The 22,279-nt window shown below is 48.9% G+C and overlaps 1 protein-coding gene across 14 annotated transcripts in view; it reads right to left on the bottom strand.

Moving 5' to 3' along the window:
- ARHGAP26 (Rho GTPase activating protein 26) overlaps positions 1 to 22,279 on the bottom strand; it is a 476,857-nt gene that overhangs the window by 57,240 nt on the left and 397,338 nt on the right. For all 14 annotated transcript variants that reach the window (XR_002342097.1, XM_013987610.2, XM_021085444.1 and 11 more), the window contains one exon: positions 20,831 to 20,984. Coding sequence is in view for 13 of the 14 variants with exons in the window: in XM_013987610.2 (XP_013843064.2) it covers positions 20,831 to 20,984 (154 nt within the window). In the remaining variant the exon portion in view is untranslated. The remainder of the gene's footprint in view (positions 1 to 20,830; positions 20,985 to 22,279) is intronic.

The raw sequence follows: 22,279 nt of genomic DNA, 5'->3' as shown, positions 1-22,279 counted from the left end.
TTCTCCTGGATTTGGAGTTGTCAGGAAACTAGTTCAGCCGGTAGCAAGCCTATTAAGATCTGAAGGAAAGTGCTTATCTAAGAGAAGAGTCAACAGAAGGAAAACTGAGACGCGAGAGGGCAAGAGCAGGGTCCCAGTGGCAACATCGGAGCGCCTGGATCCATGCGTACCTGACGCAGGTATTGCTGAGCTTCTCTATTACATAGGTGATGCGACGTGTTCCATTTCAGCCTAAGTTAGTTGGGCTGAGTTTTCTCTTACTTATACCCAAGAATCCTGATAGGCAAACTCGCTCAGGCTGACGCGTAGGGTCTCGAATATAATGATTCCCTTTTCACCGAAAAGATGGCATATTAGGGGATTTCTTACTAGTGCTCAACTTCCAGAAACACGTGAGGGGGACAGGAACAGTCAGCTCTTGGGACAGCTCAGAAGGGCCTTGGACTGAGAGAAACAGAAATGCTCCAGAAGCAAAGGTCCAACAGTAACTCCGACAGTGGACGGCGCTTCGTGACAATGTATCAGCTAGAATCGAACAGCTGGGATGCCGTTTCCCTAATTCACTTAGAATTTGAGAAAGAGAAAGGGTGTCATTAATCCAAATGAAAATAAATACCAGGCTCGCTTTAGCAGGTTTCGCACAGTAACTGCAAGCTAAACATAGCAAGCCTGTCTAAGGAGCAAAAATAAGCAGGAATTTTCTGTAAGGCTATGTGATCCCTATTTATACCCTCGCCTTATTAAGCGCACCAGAGTCTGGCCTGTCTCAATTGTCTCTGCGTTGCTTTGCCCATTCTGAGCTCAGAGCTGGTTCTTTAGACCCACAGCCTGACTCCAAGGTAAGCAGCCCTTGCTGAAAGCTGAAGGTGTCAGAATTTGTCTGGTGTGTTGCGTGCTGGACCGTCACACAGACAAGAAGAAAACGGCTTCTTTTCAGACCAGCTTTGTTCGCTTTTCACAACATAAAACTCAAAGCAAAGAAGCAGCAGAATGTTTGGCCTTGTGTGACACTGGAGAAACGAAAACAGGCCCTGTGTGGAAGAAAATTTGGCCTAAAAAAAATAACGAAGGGTTCCAGATGGTGAGGTCTGTTTGACCGTGAAGCCAAACTGCGCTCAAAGTAGGGACCATCTCAGGCACGTCAATTACACAAGACAAATCGACAGATGATGTCCTTGGGGATCCAGCTAGCCTGGAATTCTGCAACGGGAAGACAACAGCGCTGGGCTTTCCCAGCATTAGCGCCTAAAGAAGTAAAAATCATATTGACATAAGCAACAAAACAACTGCAATATTACAGATGAAAAGCATATGTTCAGACAGAGTCAATTATGAGTGGCTCCCCCCACGTGCCCGGGACGTTCCTGCCTCTGAGCCTTTCCTACTGTTCTCCTGGCCTAGTAATACCCCTGGCCCCTTCTGTCCAAATTCAACCCATCTTTCAAAACCCAGGCTCAAGTGCCACTATGATCACAAAGCCGTCCTGATCACGCCAGCTCAAGTCACTGCTCCTGCTGGAGAGGTCTGGCGGTACTGCATCTAGAACTTTCGGTCTGGTTTTCCAGTTACTGCATATATATATATACACACACTATATATATAGTACATATATATAATACAATTATATGGAATGACTATTCTTTTTTTTTCACTGTGCTGTACTTTATATCCCCAGCACCTACTGAGCTTAGAAGCGGAAGTTTGTAGATTTGACCACTTCTATCCATTACATATATATCGAAAAATATATAATTATATATAAAGTATATATCATAGAACATAATTATATATATTAATATATGATACAAGATATTAATATTTCTGCAAACTCTCATTCTAAGGGCATTGTCCCCACCTAACTCATCTCTAACGTAATGCGCTTACGTGTTGGGGACGTCCTGTAAACACCTGTTGAATGGCTGAGGTGTACTTGGATGCAGAAGAGTGAAACACCTCGACCTACAGGAAGGACAAGGGGGTACAGGAAGCCAGCTCTCAGGGGCTGCTCTGCCTCTCTTGCTTCTCTCTGCACGCTGGAGTAAGCCAGCATCTAGACTTTCTTCATGTGAGAGGAACACAGCTGTGTCCACTATTCTCAGGGACCAAATAGATTCTTAACTTACTTCAAGTTAAAAAAAAACAAAAAACAAAAAAACCCCAAGTTCCCGTTGTGGTGCAGCGGAAGTGAATCCAACTAGTATCCATGAGGATGCTGGTTTGATCCCTGGCCTCGTTCAGTGGGTCAAGGACCTGGCGTTGAGCTGTGGTGTAAGGCGCGGAGGCAGCTCGGATCCCGCACGGCCGTGGCTGTGGTATAGGCTAACAGCTACAGATCCGACTCGACCCCTAGCCTGGGAACCTCAACTCCTAGCCTATGGCCCTAAAAAGCAAAAAAAAAAAAAAAGAAAAGAAAACAATTCCCATGAACATATTCAGGTGGGCCGGCCTTAGTCATGTGCCCCCACCCCCATTCCCACATCATTCCCAAAGTGGTGGTGCCAAATCCCCATCACTGAAAGGCAAGGTTTTCCACCAAGTAACTCTGCAAACAAACCCAATCTAATTATTTAAGCACCTGTGTTTTTATTTTAACTCGTGGAAGTCTTTCCAAAATACAGCCCACATATTTTTCTACTTTCAACACCAACATATATCAAGCAGAGTTTACTTTGTGGAGGAACCAGGCTTATAAACGTCCATTCCTGTCCTGTGATGTCATACAGTCGTGACCCAGGGGACTGCTGGGGTGGAGGGTGACTTGCTCGTTATTCTCAGATACCGGGTGATGGGAAATCGTAGCGCCAAGTTCACGATAACTGCATGCTAAATAAGCTATGTCTTGGACAGGGCACACCTAGAACCTGCTCTCCCTTCTGCTCCGGATGGAAAGGGCTGGAACTCAGTCCCTCTGGCCCCAGACGACTGAAGTGTGGAACGACCTGGCTCAGGGTCTCCGCTCCAGGACGGAGCCCTGGAGATCCAAAGCTGGGGACGCAGAAACCACGAGGGGGAGGAGGCGCACACACAGTGACGGGAGAGAACAAGGCAGGTGTGCACGTCAAGCGGAAGCAGTTGGGCACCAGCAGGGTCAACACTCCTCGTGGCTGCAGGGCGAGGATGCGGAACAAAACCAGCTCCCCAGCTTCATTTCAGTCCTGGCCTTCCTCCAGGAGGCTCCGGCTTCCTGTAGCCCCAGCTCTTTCCAGCCGTGCCTGGGTTCCTGACCTGTGTTTCTGCCCTACACTCCCTCAGTCCCCTCACATGACCCGAGGGTGTCCAACCAGGTGAAGGTGTGGGCTTCCTGCGCTACTGAGCCTGCTCTGGTGCTCGGTGCCAAGGGCGCTCTGGGGCTGGTCAGGAGGGCAGGGGCTGGGTTACACTGCAACTCGCATGTGACCGGATCCCTGCAGGTGTGCCCAGCTCCAAGCAGGACTCAGCACCTCAGGACATCCCCCCCACCCCAAAGACAGTTCAGGTCCTCAGTTACTGTGAAAATAAATACGACCTTTAGGTAACGTTTACTGAGCACTTATTATGCGCCAGAAGACACAGAAGGGCTTTACGTGACTATGTGAACTCATTTCATTCAATCCTCACAACAAACCTATGAGGGAGACATTATTACTATTCCTACTAAACAGAGAAGGCTTTGATGTGTCAAGCCACTTCTTCACGGCCTCACAGCTCAAAAGCAGTCAATCTGGGACACGAACTCAAATAAGCGTATCCCAGAGTCTATGCTCCCAACACTGGGACAGACTGAATCATGAAAAAGTGGCTTTTCCCCAAGACTTAGGGAGAAGTTGCATCCCCTACCACGTAGGGCAAACTCTGAAACATTTCATTTTAGGCAGTTCTGTCTTCCCGAAGTTCCCCCTCGACTGGCAGCGCCCTCATCTCTGCTCCCTCGTCTCTACCCGGCCCCGATCATCTGGACCTGAACGCCCCACTCAGCAACACCAAAGTCTGCAGCCTGAGGAGTCCTGATTCCAGCTCTGCACAGACACCCACTCCAGTCTCATGGCCGCCTCGGGGAGCAAAGGCCGCCCCATGGACGCAGGAAAGCACCACAGGCTCTCCCAGCAAAGGGGGACTGTCTTCAGAGGTCAGCTCATCTGAGCAGAGACAGTGTTTTCTTTCTCTTCTTTGCTACAAATTCTTGTATTTCTGGGTGAATCTGGAGCAGAGCTAAGTGTGAGGCTATGGCAGCACCTATCTTGGGTTCTGCTGAAAATCACACTGAAATCTCCTGCCTTGGGGGCCCCACGTACTGTTTCCATATTCAGAGGAGGGTCTTAGGTTTCTGCTGCACATTTTGAACAGAGACTCAATTCTTCCTGAGCTCTGCCAAGTTCAGTGGGTTCCATGGTGGATTTGCTTGGAGGAGTTGGCGCAAAGGAGAGGGCTGAGGCAGAGGGCCGGCGGGGCTGCCTTTCAAGAGGGGCATTCAGGTGATGGCTAACTGAGCTCTCTGTGGCCCAGCTCAGCGCGAGCCTGATGCCAAGGAGCAACTGAGCTCGGGTTCAGTAAGCCTCGCTTTGCATTGCCACCGGAATTGGGTACTGAATTGCACCTTGAAAGGATAAGCTCCCCGAGCTGACATTTCTGGAAGTGCAAGAAGAGCCTGAAAAAATCAGCCGAGTTTGCAAAGAAAAATACTGCAAGAAGAGTTTTCCTTCTTTGAATCACGAACCAGGGTGCTTGCTTGTGGGCATGTTAACTGACTTGCCCCGAAATTAAAGGAAGACTTATTGTGGTGGAAATATTCTAAAATTAGGTTGTGATGATGTTCTACAACTATAAATATAACGAAATTCACCGAATTACTTTAAAAAAAGGAAGAATTAATAACTCGCTCGTGAGGCGGAGGGAATTTAACTTAGAATTTCCTTACAGAGCCAGAACTCTCCCCCTTATAGGATTTGGGTATCGCATGTAAATTTACTAGCAAAACCTCTTTTGACTCATGGCAAGGCCTCGTCTCTCTTCACTTATTTTTCCTGGTTACTCTGATTCAGAGTTTAAAAAACTAATTCTCAAGAACTTTCCTTTTCCATATAAGGCCAGAAGACAATCCTTCAAAGCACGTTAAATTTCAGTTTAACAGAGCTGTACACAAGAAATTGCTGCAGATTTTTGCAACACGGGCTAGGAAACTGCTGGTTTTGGGGGAGGAAGAAAGGTACAATTGTCTTAATGAGAAAGTCTCTGGTGAGGAGCAAGAAAAAATTAAAAAATGCAGCATATCCAAATGATCAAACGATCACCTTTTCATTCCTTTTGATATTTCTTTTCTCTCAACATCATTCTTCTAGTTTGAATTTTAAATGGGGGGGGCATCTAAAACATGAAATTCATAGAGATCTCTGCGGAAAAAAAAAAAAAAGAATTGGGACACCGTATCATCTTTTCTTTGATAAGCCCCATGCTTGAAAAATGGCAGAATCTGAGAGACAGGAAGTCTCTTGGTGAACAGGATAAAAAAGTTGGGTCATAAATCAGAACTCCGTCCCTGCTCTCAATAAACTGGACCAAGGTAGACAAGAACCCAACAAACTTACAGCAAGTCTAGAAGGTGAAGCAGGGGGTAAAACCCTGTCCACACGATATAAACGCAAAGCACTTATTCAACCATGTTTTTGAAGGAATGACCAGACCACCCACTTATTACTTAAAATCTGTCCCTCGGTGGCAGCAATGTTCCCTGCATGTCCCTAGGTCTGATTTCCCCCAGGTGGACTGTGAGAGAGTTGAGGGGACAGCAGTGTTTGACCTCTTTCCACATGCCTGGGATGATGGCTGTTTGTTTACTTTTTTTTTAAGGGCTGCACCTGCAGCACATGGAGGTTCCCAGGCTGCAGCCACTGGTCTACACCTCAGCCACAGCCACAGCCAACAGCAGATCCGAGCTGCATCTGTGACCTACTCCACACCCTGCGGGAAGGCCAGATCCTTAACCCACTGATCGAGGCCAGGGATGGAACTCGTATCCGCACGGATACTAGCTGGGTTTTAAACCCGCTGAGCCGCAAAGGGATGTCCAGGATGTCTTGAACCGAAGGCAGTGACTATGCGCCTGCTGGCTGGCTGGGAAGGCCCTGTCCGTCAGACCTGGCTGATTCTGGAGGCTGATGGTGCTGAGGGGCTCCAAGCCCAGGCGGGCAACAGAGGCAGAGAGTCGACTGGTGGTGCCATATGCCAGGAGGACAAATGAGGGGCAACTCGGGCTCGGTTCCATCAAGATTTAAGGAAGGGTAGAAGCTTGAGAAAGGGCAGTGAGTGGTGTGCCTCTGCCAACAGTGACTTAGTTGCCGTCTTGCCCTGGGACAGGGCTGGGCCTCACTGCTGTCTGCCAGGAGCACCTCGGCTGTGTCAGTCATCACCATGGGACCCTGCCGCTCCTGGGTTAGTGTGTCCGGAATTCCCATGACTCTGCTTCTGATCCTTGATCTCCTGCCAGTTTATTTTCACTGTGACAATTGCACATTGTAGTACCGCCTCAGGATGACTCAGGGTGCATTTCCTCTAAGGCCACTTTCACACAAGGGTGGAGAGAAGAATGAGAAAGAGGATGATACATGGGGGGGGGGTGCGTTTCTCCCCCAGGGGAGGCAGACAGTTACATGCACTTCTACCCTGAGGCTGTGCTCGGAGGCACAGGCACGGAAGCTAAGGGAGGGGAGCGGATGGGCTTCCTCCAAGACGGAGTTGAAGCCACCACAGTTATTTTAAGAGAGAAATCTTCCTGTGCTTCAGCTCTGGATGTTCCAACTCGCAGGCGGTCCTCTTCAGGTCGAGAGGCTGAAGTTTATGGGCTTTAATCATCCCTGTCGGGAATGTCTGACATGACACGACGACAGCCTTGCCAATTTCCTTCTCCTCAAATTTTCCCCGCTATAAATCTTAAATTCTTCCCTTTTGGGGTGTGGGGGTGGGGTGGGGCATGCCTGCGGCATGTGACGTTTCCAGACCAGGGACTGAACCTGAGCCACAGTAGCGACAAACCCTGAATCCTTAGCCACTGGCCACCAGGGTACTCCACCATCCTGTCCTTAAATTCTAATCCGCGAGTTTCACCTGCTTAGATCATCTAAGGTTCGGAGCGCAGCGGTGAACAAAATGAACTCAAGAGGGCTTTCCAACTTGCTCAAAACCAGAGATGCTTTCTCTCCTACATCACTGCTTTTCTCACCAAAAAACTGCACAAAACGCCTGCTTTTAGGGTGTTTGATCACGAACGGTATCCCTTCTTCTATTCTTACAATAAATGTTTTCAAGAATTATAACATTACTAAATTGTTCCTTTTTCACTGGTGATCTTACTCTCTAGAAGGCAGAGGGTAGTAACGAATCCAGGTGATTTAGACTGTGTTTGAGGTTACCAGAGCAACCGCTAATTCCTATGGAGTAACTCTAGCACACCTCCGCCAAGGTCAGGAGTTAAGGTCCTTCCACTGTATATTCTGCTTGAAAAGGAGCTTTTAAAGGAAATTGGGTAGATGGCAGATGGAGAATGACAGAGGAAGATGAGGTGAAAGAACGAGACAGAGCTCAAGAAGTTCGAACTCCTGAAATTTCACAACGTTGGTGGAGAGGGTGGGAGGAGAGCTGGCTGACTTTCTGGTTTCCTAAGTTAGGGCTTCCCAATTTAAGAAGAAATCTGAAATTGGTCCAGACATAGAGGTCTAACTGCATCCGCTCTACTTAGCTCCTTGAGACAAATTTCCTCTGCTGTCCTAAAAGAGTGACAATTTACTAAACGGACCTGGAGCCCTGGACAGACCAGCCTGGAGAGGAGGCATCTGGCTGCTGAATGAGTGATTCAAACTGCACTGATTTCACTTAAAACACACCAAAACCAGTGCCTTCCTGGTACAGTCCTTCTTCTTCCATCAAATGGCAGGCATCTCACTCAGATCGTTAGTTACTAAGAGTTTAACAAACGTTAAGGTTAAAAAAAGAAAATTCTTTCCTATAAAGATATACTCCACCACTTTAAGGAGAGGAGAAATAAAAGAATAGCAGTTTCAAAACTGAGCAAATCTATTTTTAATTGAATTCAAAACACAAATATCCATGCGCGCACTTGTAAAAAATATTCTAAAATGATAAGTGTAGTGTGGAAAAATCCGTGTCTCTTCCAGGACAAGCTATTGCCCGACCTGCCTTCATTAGAGAAAACCACCCTGATTCATTCTCCTGTATCTTTCCAGAAGCATCACAAACATGTACATATATCTGTCTGTGTATATACCCCAGGGTTTGTATATATAACCAGGATCACGCAGTGCACGTACTCTGGCTTTCAAATGGAGCTGCCTATCAAATCGGCTAGGAAGTGTAAGAACCACACCTCAGATCCCACCGCAGAGCAACCATCTCTGAGGCTCCAGGGAAGGAGCCTGGGTGTCCAGAGTTTTTATTTGAGGCATCTCAGGTGATGCAAATGTGCAGCCTGGGCTGAGAACCACAGCTGCACACACGAGCCTATGCCTTGCTCTTAACATTCCCCACCTGCACATATAGAACGACCTCATTCCTCCACTATACCGGGAGAAGCCCACTATGGACGGTTACCCCTTCTGGCCCCACTCTTGGGCTCTTATGAATGGTATCATGCTACACAACTGTGAGGCACAGCACCCACTCTGCATCTGCCCTCCGCACTGGGAGCTAACAGCATGATGTCACAACAGGGTTTCCGGTTGGGGTCACCAATGCGGGGGATGGAAGATGCAGCAGGGGAAGAAGACAGCCAAGGTATTTATCTCACGATATTTATTCCCTTATCTCTTTCTGAGAGGTCACCTCTACCTGGCCGAGTCCCTTGACCAAAGGTCTTTCCAAGGTGCTGACTTCGTAGAACTCTTTCCCCTTCTGGGTTCTGGTAACCAGTTTTCTTTCTTTCTCTCTCTTTCTTCCTTCCTTTTTTTTTTTTTTTTTTTTTTTTTTGTCTTTTTAGGGCTGAACCTTCGGCACATGGAAGTTCCCAAGGTAGGGGTTGAATCGGAGCTGCATTTGCAGGCCACAGCCACAGCCACAGCAATGCCAGATCTTTGCTGCGTCTGTGACCTACACCATAGTTCATCCGGCAATGCCGGATGCTTAACCCACTGAGCAAGGCCAGGGATCCTCATGGATGCTGGTCAGATTCGAAAGTTTCCGCTGAGCCATGACAGGAACTCCACTGGTAACCACGTTCTACTCACGTCCTTTGGCCTAAGGGTGGTAACTGGTTGGCTGCTACTAGTCCTGGTTGATTGTACTAACCCTTGTGATTCTCCTGCTCCCCCCTCTTCACAAGTAAATTCTCCTTGAATGATGCTCTTTTCATTGTACCAACGTTTCTTCTTAGGATTCTAATGTGTCCGCCTTGGCCAGGCATCTTTGCCTTTCTTTCTTTGTGGACCACACTGACTTGGCTCCCTTTGAAAACAGGGCTTCTTCGCAAAGGGCAACAGGAAGTAACAAGGTTACCTTTCAGTGGCTATTTTATCTCTTGTCTGAGCCTTTGCTGACAACAGCCAAGGAGCAACCCCATCGCCCCTTCAATGTATAAGGAGCACTGGAAGGAATACTGAGGATGGCTTCCGGGAGAACCTCACTGCTTCCTGGAGAAGGAGGCTGCAGAGACGGGAAGAGAACCAGATCTAACAAATGCAGCTGGATGACTAAGACGTGGAGTTTCAGGATGATTTTTGTCAGAAACTTTTTCTTCTTGCCATAATGACAGTCAACTTTACACAGAGTCTTAGGCTGGAAAGGAAGTCCTGAGGCTAAATTATCCCTCAGTGAAGACTTGGGATGCGATCAGGTTTTAATCTAATGAGAAGAGTTCCAGTTGGCTCCACCACTGGTGAAATAAGAGAGTAGATACTTGACCAGGCTCTGGAGGGTTAACACCTGAACTGATGCCTTTGTGCAAACAGCTGGAAGCCTGACTTGCAAGAGGAATGCTTCTACGGCTCTCCGTGCAGTTTATGATTTGTAGTTGATTTCGTTTTAGTTTAATTTGTCTTAAAAGTGTTAGCTCAGTGTTTGGCATCCAGTTACTTTGCGTCACGCCAGGATCAAACAAATACACCAAAATAAACACTGACTCTCTACTGCTATAGCTAAAAGGAATTAATACTAGGGGTTTGTTCATTGGTGGTGGTGGGAGGGGGCAGTCGAAGAGCAAATGATGATAAGGTAATTTAAAAAAATAATAATGGTAGCAACCAATTTAACTGACCACTTGCTATGAGCCAGGCCATCCATTTACTAAGTGTTACACGGGATACTTCATCTGATCCCCACGACAACCCTGAAGACAGATATTATTATTATTATTATTATTATTATTATTATTACCATGCAGAGAAAAGGTTTTTAACTCAGAGGGGCAAGGAATCTGCCCAAGTTTACACAGTTAGGGAACAGCAGAGCTAAGGCTTCAATGTCCAGGCCACGTGGGCTTTCCCTACGCCAGATCCCAAGGCTCACGGATGTTCTGTACACAGTATAACCCATTCTGTTATCTTATAGCCCATTTCAGACTTCAGTAGCCATTTGTGGCCATGTAGTTATCTATAAACTGAATGCAGTTCTTTTGAAGGATCTCTGCCGTAATAACACCACCCATCATGAGACATACACTTCCCCCGCAGAGGCAGAGGGTTTTGGAAGAGCATTTCTGAAACTGTGGATTCCTGCGGTAAGAGGCTGAAGAGAAGTCCTGTAGAACCATGGTCTGTGGTCACATACATTAAGCAAACGCAGCATAAGACATGCCCCCTGGGAGACGCACAGTGGCCACATGACAGGCACGGAGGTCCTCTTGTCCAGACTCTGTTGAACTTGGTCCAGCTCAGCTCTGTCCCCCTGTCCTCCACTCATGCATCAGGGTGGGGTGCTCATTTAAACACCTCACATCTTTTGTGTGGGGGTGCCGACCTACCACTCTCAGTCTCACAGACCCTGAGATCTCTTTTTCTGTCAGGGCAAAGGTCTTGATCTTCTCGGGTTACACACAGAGCAGATGCTCAATAAAAATACCTACTAGCTGGATTAATCCATGTCCCTACCCTTTCTTGATCTGTGACCCAAAGGCAAGCCTTTGCAAAGCAGCAGGCTGGCCTCTTTGGTGAGCTGTGAAATACAGCACCGGTGAGCTAGCTGGGTTCCCCTGAAGGCCAGGGCACGGCACACTTAAGCTCCTGTACTGCCATCACTGTAGGGACAATGGAAGTGCCAGCCATGACACTTGGCCCTGAGAGCTTTTCATTGAGGTGTATCCAGTCTTACTCCTCCTGGAAGTCCATTAGCCTAATGCACTATGATGATGGTTCTCAGACCTGAGCATGTGTCAGAGGGACCTGCCCGGCTTGTTAAATCACAGACCGCTGGGCTCCTCCTCCAGAGTTCTTGACACGGAAGTCTGGATGGGGCCTGAGAATATGTCTTTCCAACAAGCTGCCGGGGGATGCCAAGGATGCTGGTCCCAGGACCACACTCTGGGAACCACCGTCCGAGCTAAGACCCTGCCCTGGAGAAGCAGTGTGCAGTGACCAAAGCAGCCTGGAGCATGTGGTTTTCTAGACTCCTCATGCAGAGAGGGTGTTAAAATTAAGACCCCAAGGCTGTTTCCAACTGGAAATGTGTTCCTAGCTAAATAAGCATCTGCTGTCCAGATGGACTAAAAAAGGTTTAAATAGCAGTACTTTAATATTAATATGATTTTAATTTGCCCAATTTGGGATCTGGGTCTACCAAAAAGATTCCTCCACATGATATACACAGGGAAGGAGACATGCAATCCCTTATCTGAAGCAAGAGAAAAGCCCTTTCAGGCTTCCTTCCGAAGTCCTCTTAAGGCGTGAAAGCCTGCGAGCCCTGCAAAATGTTAATTGCTGAAAGCCCTACGAAATGCTAAGCCAATTTCCTTCACTAAAGATACTACCAAAACCTGGAGGTTTAAAATGCCTACCACCTACTTAACACGTACAAAATGCAGCTAAATTCCGAATGAAATTTGTTCATTCATCTGCTTAATTAAACCCCGAGGCGGCAGCATCTACTCCGTATTATGGCACATGGGGACAGGGACGGGGGGGTTGTTTAGGATTAGTTGGCAAGAGTAATGAGTCTAATGGCGACAATGCAGACCCTTTGCACGATCTGAGCTTATAAAGTGGGGGGAAGAAAACAATCCATGGGAAGGCAAACTTGGTCCCCTTCGTGACGTCCAGTCCGCTGGGAAACGGGGATGCTGGCTGAGCCGGGGAATGGTGTGTGGTTCCTGCCTCCACACTCCCCACCTCCCCCTGCAACCCCGCCAGCGGGCTGGACAGATCCGAGTGGCACTGACAGCCCTGGTGCTTGGGACAGAAATCCCGCTGGGTCATGAAGCATGTAAAAATGAACCAGTAAAAATCAGATGGGTCACCAGGCAGGGATCTCCATCTTCCCCCAAGGGAGGCCAGTTGGGCTCCTACCTGGCCACAGAGATCTTGGCTGGGGAAGGGGAAACGCTGCCAGGAAGCCTCTCAGAAGACAAGAGTGCAGGTCCCATCAGTGACAGTCTCCGAAAACGTCAGGGGAGCGGGGCCTGGCACGTGGAGAAAGTGTGGCGGTGGTGGCCTCAGAGTCCGAGGGGTAAGAGGGATGATTCCAGGCTTGGCCAAGACATGACCCCGAAGGAGCAGGCTGGAAGCACCGTGCGGGTTGTGAGGAGCAGGAAGCACAGGCAAACGATTCCCTATGAAAATTATCATGCTTTCCAGCTCTTTCTCCAGGTGGGAAGCACCCACCAGGTTTTCAGGCAAAACTGTCTGAAGGGATCTTTTCAGCAAAAGCTGCATAAGAAGCAGGATCGCTCTCACAGGGAAAGCCCTCTCCCACAGAAAACGGATCCAACCGCCCAGGAAAACAACCTCTTTCAAATCCCTGCATCCCAAAGAACGACAAACAGAGATCCCTGCAGCGAAATCACAGCTGCCTGTTTGGGTGTAACTCTTTTGGCATCAAATAGCACTTAGATGGGTAAAATTCCTTTTAAAACAGAGGCCGTGAGTTATCCCTTGTCTAATGCATATTATTCATTTAGTGATTCATGTGGTCTCAATAAATAACAGGTAGGCATGCAGCTTATCAGGTACCCCGTGGGATGCAGAGGTTTCTGAAAGTTTCAGGAACACGCCTGCCTACCTACCCCAGCGGGTCCAGGTTGAAGGTGGGCACCACCTGCCTCCGGAGGAGACGTTCCTCCTTTTCAGGGACTGCCAGAGAGCTCCAGGCTGTCAAGACAGGAGGCTGGTGGGGGAAGATGGGCAGAAGAACAGCCTGGACCATCTCTTAGCACCTGAAACATACACATCAGGATTGGGGGAACAGAGGGGCAGAAAGGACAGTGTGGGAGAGGCCCCCCGAAGCTCAACTTCTCAACATCTGATATACGAGACACTGACTTCCTTCTGTCTCCACAAGAATATAAAATCAATGAGAGCAGAAACTCTAATTTTTTCTTTCTTTTTAGCGCCACACCCGCAGCAGATGGAAGGTCCCGGGCTAGGACTGAATTGGAGCTGCCGCCCTGGCCTGTGCCACAGCCACAGCCACAGCCATGCCGGATCCTTAACCCACCGAGCGAGGCCAGGGATCGAACCTGCATCCACAAGGACGCTAAGTTGGGTTCTTAACCCACTAAGCCACAACAAGAGCGCCATCTAATTTCTTTTTTCTTTAAGTCACCCTTTCTTCAGCACGCAGAATGACGCTGGGCCCACAGCCAGTGTTCCAACCATTTTTGTTGAGCGAATCTCGCCTGAACAGGTAAACCATAAGTAAAATTGGAGCTCTCTCTCCCCAGGCAAAAGCTCGCCCCAGGTTGCATCTGAGAGTCGCCGAATCAAATTCAGAAGGAGCCAACGGCGCTCCAGAGAAACAGCTCCGCCTGGAAGCGGGCCTTGTTTATCCTCTGAATTCCAGGGCCTGTGCTCTAGCCGCTCACTGGCCACTAAAACCGGACGGGACGGTTGACTCTGGCAGCGTGTGAAGGCATTTGGCATGCACACAGCTTTTAGGTCACCAGAAATAACTTGCAAATGCGTGTGTGTGTTAAGCGGAAAGGATGAGAAAAATTAGTTTCATTTATGGGGCTACTGGGCAGTGAGTTATTTTTTAGGGGTGGGGACCACTTAGGCAGGGAGAACTCCAAGGCTGGGTTCCTCCACTGCTGGAACCGTGCTCTGTCCTCACCGCCTTCTCTTAATCCTAACAAGCCCCGCCACCCCTACCCCAGCGGTCAGAAAAAAGCATCCCCCTCGTGGTTTTTAATTTGGGGGAATTACTGCAGTATCTTTAGTGCCTCATGGGACATCCCCTGACTTCTTTCTCAGCATTTGTTTACTTCCTCCTTAAAAATCAAGATCTTCCAGAAAAGCGGTGGCCTGATGCCAACGCTATTTGTCACTGGGAGAGGAGAGTGGCTTCTAGTTCTGCAGCCCTCCGTGAGCACCCGGTGAAGCATCTCCATTCTCAGGGACAGGTCAGCCCCACTCCTTCCGCCTTCAGGGGAAGGCTTAGGGCCAAGGACTGTCACCGGATGGACAGTCACTGGTGGTGCCAGGATCAAACCCAGGCTTTCCGGCTTTGCACGCCAATGTTAGAACTATCTTTCTTGTTGCCTCAGCCATTAGCTGTGGGTTTTGTTTTGTTTCCTAACTTCTTAGAATCTCATTTATGAGTCATTTTCTTTCAAAGAAGATTCTGCAAATGGAAGGGCTAATCTCCACGTACCACTGTGCTACAGCGAGAAGCTCCCATGGCTTCTACCTTCCTGCGCAGCCCAGCCCCAGCCCCATCCCAAGGCAGCTGCCTGTGACTCTGACTTGGGTCAGTTAACTATCGCTGAGAGAACTGGCCTACATTCAGCAGCTTGAAACAACCCTGGTGTATTCTTTGCCACGAATCTGTGGGTTAATTGGGCAGCTTTTCTGTTGGTCTTTCCTGGACTCACTCATGTGGTTGTATCCACTGATGCGTGGCTGGGGGTGTCGGGCTTGGCTGGGGCCGCAGGCCCTCTTGCTAGTCGTCCTCCGTCCTTGAGTAGGCTGGCCTGGGCTCTTGACATGGCATCTGGGGTCCAAGAGGGCCTGGGCTTAGAGTTGGTCAAAACAGTCAGAGGGTAAAGGCCCACCTAGATTCAAGGACTCCGCCTCTTAATGGGAGAGGCTGCAAAGACTCTTGGCCACAGGTAACCCACCAAAGGCTTTCTAGATAGAAAGGATTGAAGTGGGCTGGTAAGAAGAGCATCTTCTATTACCAAGCAACGTATGGATTTAGTGTGGCCAAAGACACTGGAAATCTAGATTGAAAAAATATTTATTTACTTGTATATGTAAATATGCCCACACCACCACACACACACACAACGTCTTTCTAGGGCCACACCCAGGGCATATGCAAGTTCCTAGGGCATTTCCAAGTTCCAGGCTAGGGGTTGAATCACAGCTGTAGCTGTGGGCCTACACAACAGTTCACAGCAATGCAGGATCCTTAACCCACTGAGCAAGGCCAGGGATCAAACCCACATCCTCATGGATACTAGCCAGGTTTGTTACCTCTAAGTCAGGATGGGAACTCCCTGTTGCCCCCCCCCCGCCAACCCCGCGCAAAAAATACATTAATAGATTTGTTTGGTTTTTGCTTTTTAGGGCTGCACCCATGGCATAGGAGGTTCCCAGGTGAGGGGTCGAATGGAGCTATAGCTGCTGGCCACAGTCACAGCCACAGCCACAGCCTCACCAGATCCAAGTCACATCTGCAACCTACACCACAGCTCATGGCAACGTCAGATCCTTGACTCACTGAGCGAGGCCAGGGATCGAACCCACAACCTCATGGTTCCTAGTTGGATTCGTTTCCACTGCACCACGATGGGAACACCTTAATAGCCTTTTAAAGAATAGTTTTAGGTTTACAGAAAAATTGTTCAACATATAGCTCTCCCTATTCCCTAAGTTTAATATTAACATCATTCATTATGTCATTTGTTGCAACTGATGAGCCAATATTGATACATTATTGTTGTTACAACTAACCCAAGTTTAAGGTTTAGGTTAGGATTCACCCTTTCTGTTCTGTGGGTTTTATGGGTTTTGACAAATGCAGAATGTCTTGTATCTGCTATTGGAGTAGCATCCAAAAGACTATCACTGCCCAAAAAGGTCCCGTGTCCACCGATTCGTTTTCCTGTCCACCCATCTTTTCACTGATTCTACAGCTTTGCCTCTCCCAGAATGTCAGAGTTGCTGTCATACCATACTTCGATCTTTTCAGAGGGGCTTTTTCCACTCAGCACCACACAACCATGTCTTCTCGTGACCTGACAGCTCATTTCCTTTCATCACGGAAAAACATTCCGTTGTCTTGGTGTCCACAGGGTATCCACTCACCTGCTGAAGAACATCTTGGTTGCTTCAAAGTTTTGACAATAATGAATAAAGCTGTCATGTACACTGCAGGCAGAATTTGTTTTTTTTTTTTTTTTTCCTTTTTAGGGCTGCACCTGCAGCATATGGAAGTTTTTGGGCCAGGGCCGAATCAGAGCTGCAGCTGCTGGCTTCTGCCACAGCCACAGCGATACAGGATCCGAGCTGCATCTGTGGCCTACACTATAGCTTGTGGCAGTGCCAGATCCTTAACCTATGGAGTGAAGCCAGGGGTCGAACCTGTATCCTCACAGAGACAACAAAGGGTCCTTAACCTGCTGAGCCACAATGGGAACTCCACAGGGCAGGATTCTGTGTGGACCTAAGTCTTCAACTCATTTGGGTAAACACCTAGGGGTGGGACTGCCACCGATCGATCGTGTTGTGTGGTAAGTCTATGTTCAGTTTGGAAAGACACTGCCAACTGGTCTTGCAAAGCGCCTTTCTCCTTTTGCATCCCCACGAGCAATGCATGAGACTTCCTGTCGCTCCTCATCCTCGCCAGCATCTGTTGTTAGTGTTTTGGATTTTAGCCATTCCAGTGGGTGTGGGGTGGTATCTCATTGCTTGATTTGCAATTCCCTAAGGCAGAGACTTGAGCATCTTTACACGCTCTCTACAAGTGTGTACCTTCTTCGGGGGGATGTCTGTCCAGACCCTTTGCCCAGTTTTTAAATGGGTTGTTTTTTTTTACTTACAGTTGACTTTTAAGAGAGGTCTTCACAGTTTAATATACTGGTCCTTTATCAGTTATGGGTTTTGCAAATATATTCTCCTAGTCTGTGGCTTGGCTTTTCCTTCTCTTAATGATGTCTTTTGCAGAGAAGTTTTTAACCTAAATGAAGTCCAACTTACCAATGTTTTCTTCATGGATTATGCTTCTGGTATTGTATCTAAACAGTCACTGCCAAACCCAAGGGCATGTAGATTTTCTCCTATGTTGTCTTCCAGAAGTTTTATAGTTTTGCATTTTACACTCAGGCCTATGATCCACTGTGAGTTAATTTTTGTGAAAGGCTCAAGGTATTTTTTTTGGCTGCACCTAGAGCATATGGAAGTTCCCAGACCAAAGACTGAACCCGAGCCACGCTAATGATAACATTGAACACTTAACCCACTGTGCCACAGGACAACAGCTAAATTCTTTTTTTTTGTTTGTTTGCATCCGGACGCTGATTTGCTCCAGCATGAAATCTGGATTTGTGTGCCAAGAGTCCTGATCCTGGCGATTGGCTTAATTTTTTTCTCTTTTGGTGGTTGTGGTGGGGAAGAACTAAGCTCCCCTCCTGCAAGAGACATGTCTGAAGGCTGTTTTCCTCCGCCTTAGACCATCTCTGGCTCTCTCATCCTCCTTACCTGAAATGCTCTTCACCCATCCATAGCGTCTTACCTGGGGCTCGGACAGGTGTGTGTACCTAACACCCAGTGAACAGCTGTTGAGCTCCAAACGCACATGCGAGCTCCAAGCTCCATTTAGCCCAGCCGTATGTCACCATTTTCCTCCTCGGCCAGGACTCTTTTCCCCTCATTTACCCCAAGGAGCTCAGCATAGGTCTGAGTCCAAATTAGGCGGGGATACTCGCGGACCATGTGAGACTAGAACTTTGGTCCCGGCTTATCCAGTGTCCTTGGATCTTCAGGCAAGGAGGCGACCTCGAGAAGTCGATCAGAGGACCCCCCACCCCGACCCCGCACGACTGGAGGCCCACAGCCTCGCCCTGGCACGGCTCGAAGTCTCATGCTGGACTTTGCACTGAGGCCACACAAACAGAGGGCCCGCAGCTCCCTGAAGAATCCGCCAACAGTTACCCATGAGCCAGCAAAATGTGGTCTGTGCTGTGTCACAAATGCATTTCTTTCTATGACTGTTACGTGGTCAGAAGGCTCATTCCAGTCATTATGAAAACAATGAAAAACAAATGAATGAAATAAAAAGAATGGCCAGTTTCCTGGTGACTGGTTCCACGCCTGACACCTAATTAACAGTCGCGGTAATGGCAAAATCCTCACCCCTTAACTGGGCCTCTGTATCTGTTGGTGTCGGCCAGCGTTGCCCTTCAAGGGGCCCTGTGCACCTCAAGGTGAATAGGAGGGAAGGAATGAGAGGTCGGGGATTGAGTCTGAGACCCACGTGGTCTTGGCTGGTTGCAACTGAGCCAAAGCACCACAGCCCAGGGTGCTTCTGACTTCTCAGAATTCGGGTGACTCAGCAAAGGACTGTGGCTTCCGTTCGCTGGGACCACCTCGGGTTGGCGGGCCACTCGGGCACATCCCAGGCAGAGAAAACCGGGGCGACACTAGCTGGGCAACAACCTCTCCCAGCCCTGGGTTTCAAGAACAGGCGATGACCAGCTGCAGAGTGTGTGGGGCTCGGGCAAACTGCTGCCAGCACGGCTTCCACCTCAAGAACAGCCGTCCTGGAGGGCAAGACTCCCAGCTAGTGGGCATTGCTCAGTTGGCTTGGAGGACAATCGTCCTGTAGTTAACACACCCCATGCCGGCCGCCCATCCTTCCCAAAGGGAGACAAGCAGAACTGTTTCCAGCAACATCCTTCCCCTCCCCAGGAAAGCCCCCCCAAACTCCAATGGGTGGGGATGCATGCCCTGCAGGGCGTGGAGCAGGCACAGTGCCCCCCTGTGTCTTCTCTAAAGCAAATCACATCTAGAAAACTGCACAACTCCCAAGCCCCTCCTCCATGACTTGTTTAAAAGTCACCCCCCCACCCCGATCCCTACTTTCTGCTTAGCTGTCAAAGCAGCCTCTCTGGACACTCTGTACTTGACTGTGACTCTGGGGGGGGGGTGCCTCCCAGGCCTGAGCTGCCGAAAACAGAGATGAAAGAGCCCTAGTGGGTGCTGCCGGCTAAAATCAGGGACTGTTAAGCCACCTTGTGCTGAGCAACAAGTAACTTCAGAAACTGCTCAGTACAGAGGTGTAAACAAAGTGGAAGACAAGAAACTCGAATCTCCTTCAAGTCTAGACAGCAGCTCGAGGGGCCCCTGAGCAGCAAAAGGAGGCTCGACGAGAGCCTGGCCAGGGCGAACCAGGGGGCCTCCTGCCTGAGCTGAACAAATTATATTACTTTGAGCTCTTGAGGCTACTTTTTGGTAAACAAACCAGTCATCTACCCAGTAACAGGTAAGGACTTAAATTTCTTGAACATTAAGGTCTTAATATCTTGATATTAAAGGTGTTAATATCCAAGGATTTAACACTGCCAACAGTTAAAAAGAGACCTGACTTTCTCAATGTACGATGCCATCTTACCTTTGTGTGTTTTCAGGCTAAGTATTTCTTATGTCCATTGTAGAGTCCTTTTTCCTTCTGAGCCTTAACATATCTCTTAGTCGCTTCTAAGGCAAATATGTTTGGACCCATTTTGCAGATGTGTAGCCATCTCAGATCGGGGGCGGGGTGTGCGTGTGATCATGCACCCACAGCAGGGAGAGGGCAGGAAAAGGTTCTGACATCCTGGTGTCTCACCAAGAGAAACGACGGCCCTGAAGGCAATTTGTGGCTGAACCTCAAACTATTTTCACTAGAGAAAGGCAACACTGACTCTGCTTTTCCTGGGTCTTATACAACTGTGGCCAGAGCGTCCAGCTGTTCTGGTCACGGCCTCACATTCTTTCTGCAAAGGCTCTGGTGGACGAGATTTATGGGGTGGTCTGAAGAAGCATGCTAAGTAATGTGGGATGCAACCACAAAAGAGAACTTTCTGGCCCAAGCAGAGTAGATCTAGTTTCCATGGAGGAGTGGACAACCAGCCTCAAAACTGCCTGTCTCAGCGGTGGGTGCTCAACCCCCAAGAAGGGAGCAAGAGACATTCTTCTCCCGTAGAGCATCCGCCATGTGACCACAACCAGGCGAAGGTTCGAGGAGCTGGAGACTCACAGGGCTCCTGGGGGCTCTCCTCTCCGGAGGTGGACACAGAGGTAGCACCGAACAGACGCAACATAGTCGGGGAGGAGGGAAACTGACAGCGTGAATGGGTGAAACAGACTGAGCTACCGATCTACTGCGCGACCACAGTGCCGGATGTTTGTAGAACGGCAAGGAACGGCCTTTCATGCCCAGCAGCCAGCACAGGCGATTAGCCATCACCCAAGCCATCTCAGCAGGATGGTAAACCAAACATCACCAGGGCCAAGAAGCAGTATGTTAAGAATAATGATCCCCCTTTGAGATGATGATGCTTGAAAAATCCAAAACAAACTAGCCAAGCTTCCACGTTGAGGGAGGAGGTTTAACTCATGTTCATGGGACGAGCTCAAAGTCAGATGGGGCCGGAAGCACATTCTGGGCAGCACGGCTGGCCAAGGGCCCCCAGAGGCCGGCAGCCGGACATCAGACTTACAGTGAGTTGGGCCGGGCGGGCTTGAGCGTATCCAGGTCTGGGTCACTGGAGTTCATGTTGGGCTGTAAGCTGCTGCTGGAATTCAGGATGCTGTTTGCATTTGATGAGACCACAGATTCCAAGCTGGAGTTGATGAGGCTGTTTCGTTGTTCTTCTGGGGGAGAAAAAGAAAAAAGCCAAAACCCATATTAATATTCTTCTATAGGGACTGTCTGTTCCTACGTGTAGAAAAATTTACAAATAATGAGACGGAATGGAGCTCACTGGACCCAGTGAAGCTGGGAAAAGGACACAGGACAGGGTAAGAATTTCAAGCGGAAAGTAAGAGTCCAAGAGTGAGCAGTGACTTGCAGCATAAAGAGCAAGACTCCCTCTTCCGCCTGACAGAACCCATCTCCCTTTGAATAGGACCAGCCTTTGCCTCAGAGTGGCCCTACCACCGCACCGTGAACTGTGACTTCTGTGACTTGCAGATGGTCAGAACAGAGAGGGCTTCAAGACCCCATGTGGGCAGCCAGATCCTGGGGCTTTCGGCGACGTTCACCTTTTATTCCCACACTCCTGCCTCCACAGTGTCCTCATCACCAGCCATGTCCTACCTCTGACCCCCACCCCACCATCAAGAGCTTCTCTCTGGCCACCCACTTCCTCATGGCTCTGCTGTCTCAATCCCTGACCACTCCCCAGACAGACCCTTCTGGTTGCCTCTAGCTCCAAGTATGGGATACTGACCTTCAAGTTAGTTCTTTGATCAACAGATCTCTACGGGCCACAGAGTAGTCTGGATATAAAAAAATGGAGCCCATGGTCCAAGCACTCATTTTAGTGCCTAGGGAATATTACCAAGTCGGAGGGGAGCAACCCGAGCTCTCTTTAGGACCCTAACCCTCCCCGCCCTGACTGGCTGTGCGGCATCGAGCCCGTCTTCCTTGAGCCTCTGTTTCTTGGTGAATGCGGCTATGACACGGGGCATGGGGAATGCCTTGCACCGCGGGGAGCTGTCATGAGGATCAAGGGGGATCATGTGCAAGAATGCGTTGTGTAAACTTCAGAACACGGCTCAAAGAAAAGAACTTTCTGTTTCTTCCCTCTTGAAACACTTGGAATCATGCACGGAAGAAAACAGGGATGATTTAGCTCAACGGCATGGGCGCCAACGCTGCAGCGAAAGAGCAGAGACGTGGAATGTCATTCCTGTCCCACATTCCTCACGGATTCACCAGACTGAAGTCAACTGGTGTTTGGGGCCATCGTCAGGGCTGGGTTCCTCCTCGGGGGGCTTTCTGACATGAGCCAGAGGTATACACATCCCCAAGAAGGAAGGCTAGGCTTGCTGACAGGGCAGCTTAGAGGTCAGCATTTGAACGCAGGGCTCTTCAGGCAACAAAGGGGGTGAGGTCATGATAAAAAAAAATACTCTTCCCTGACATCGGTCATGTATGGAAACGT

Source organism: Sus scrofa, chromosome 2 (genome assembly GCF_000003025.6).
Source record: "Sus scrofa isolate TJ Tabasco breed Duroc chromosome 2, Sscrofa11.1, whole genome shotgun sequence".
NCBI classification, from domain to species: domain Eukaryota; kingdom Metazoa; phylum Chordata; class Mammalia; order Artiodactyla; family Suidae; genus Sus; species Sus scrofa.
The sequence above is the reverse complement of the archived record's forward strand: the minus strand, read 5'-3'. Positions and strand labels throughout refer to the sequence as shown.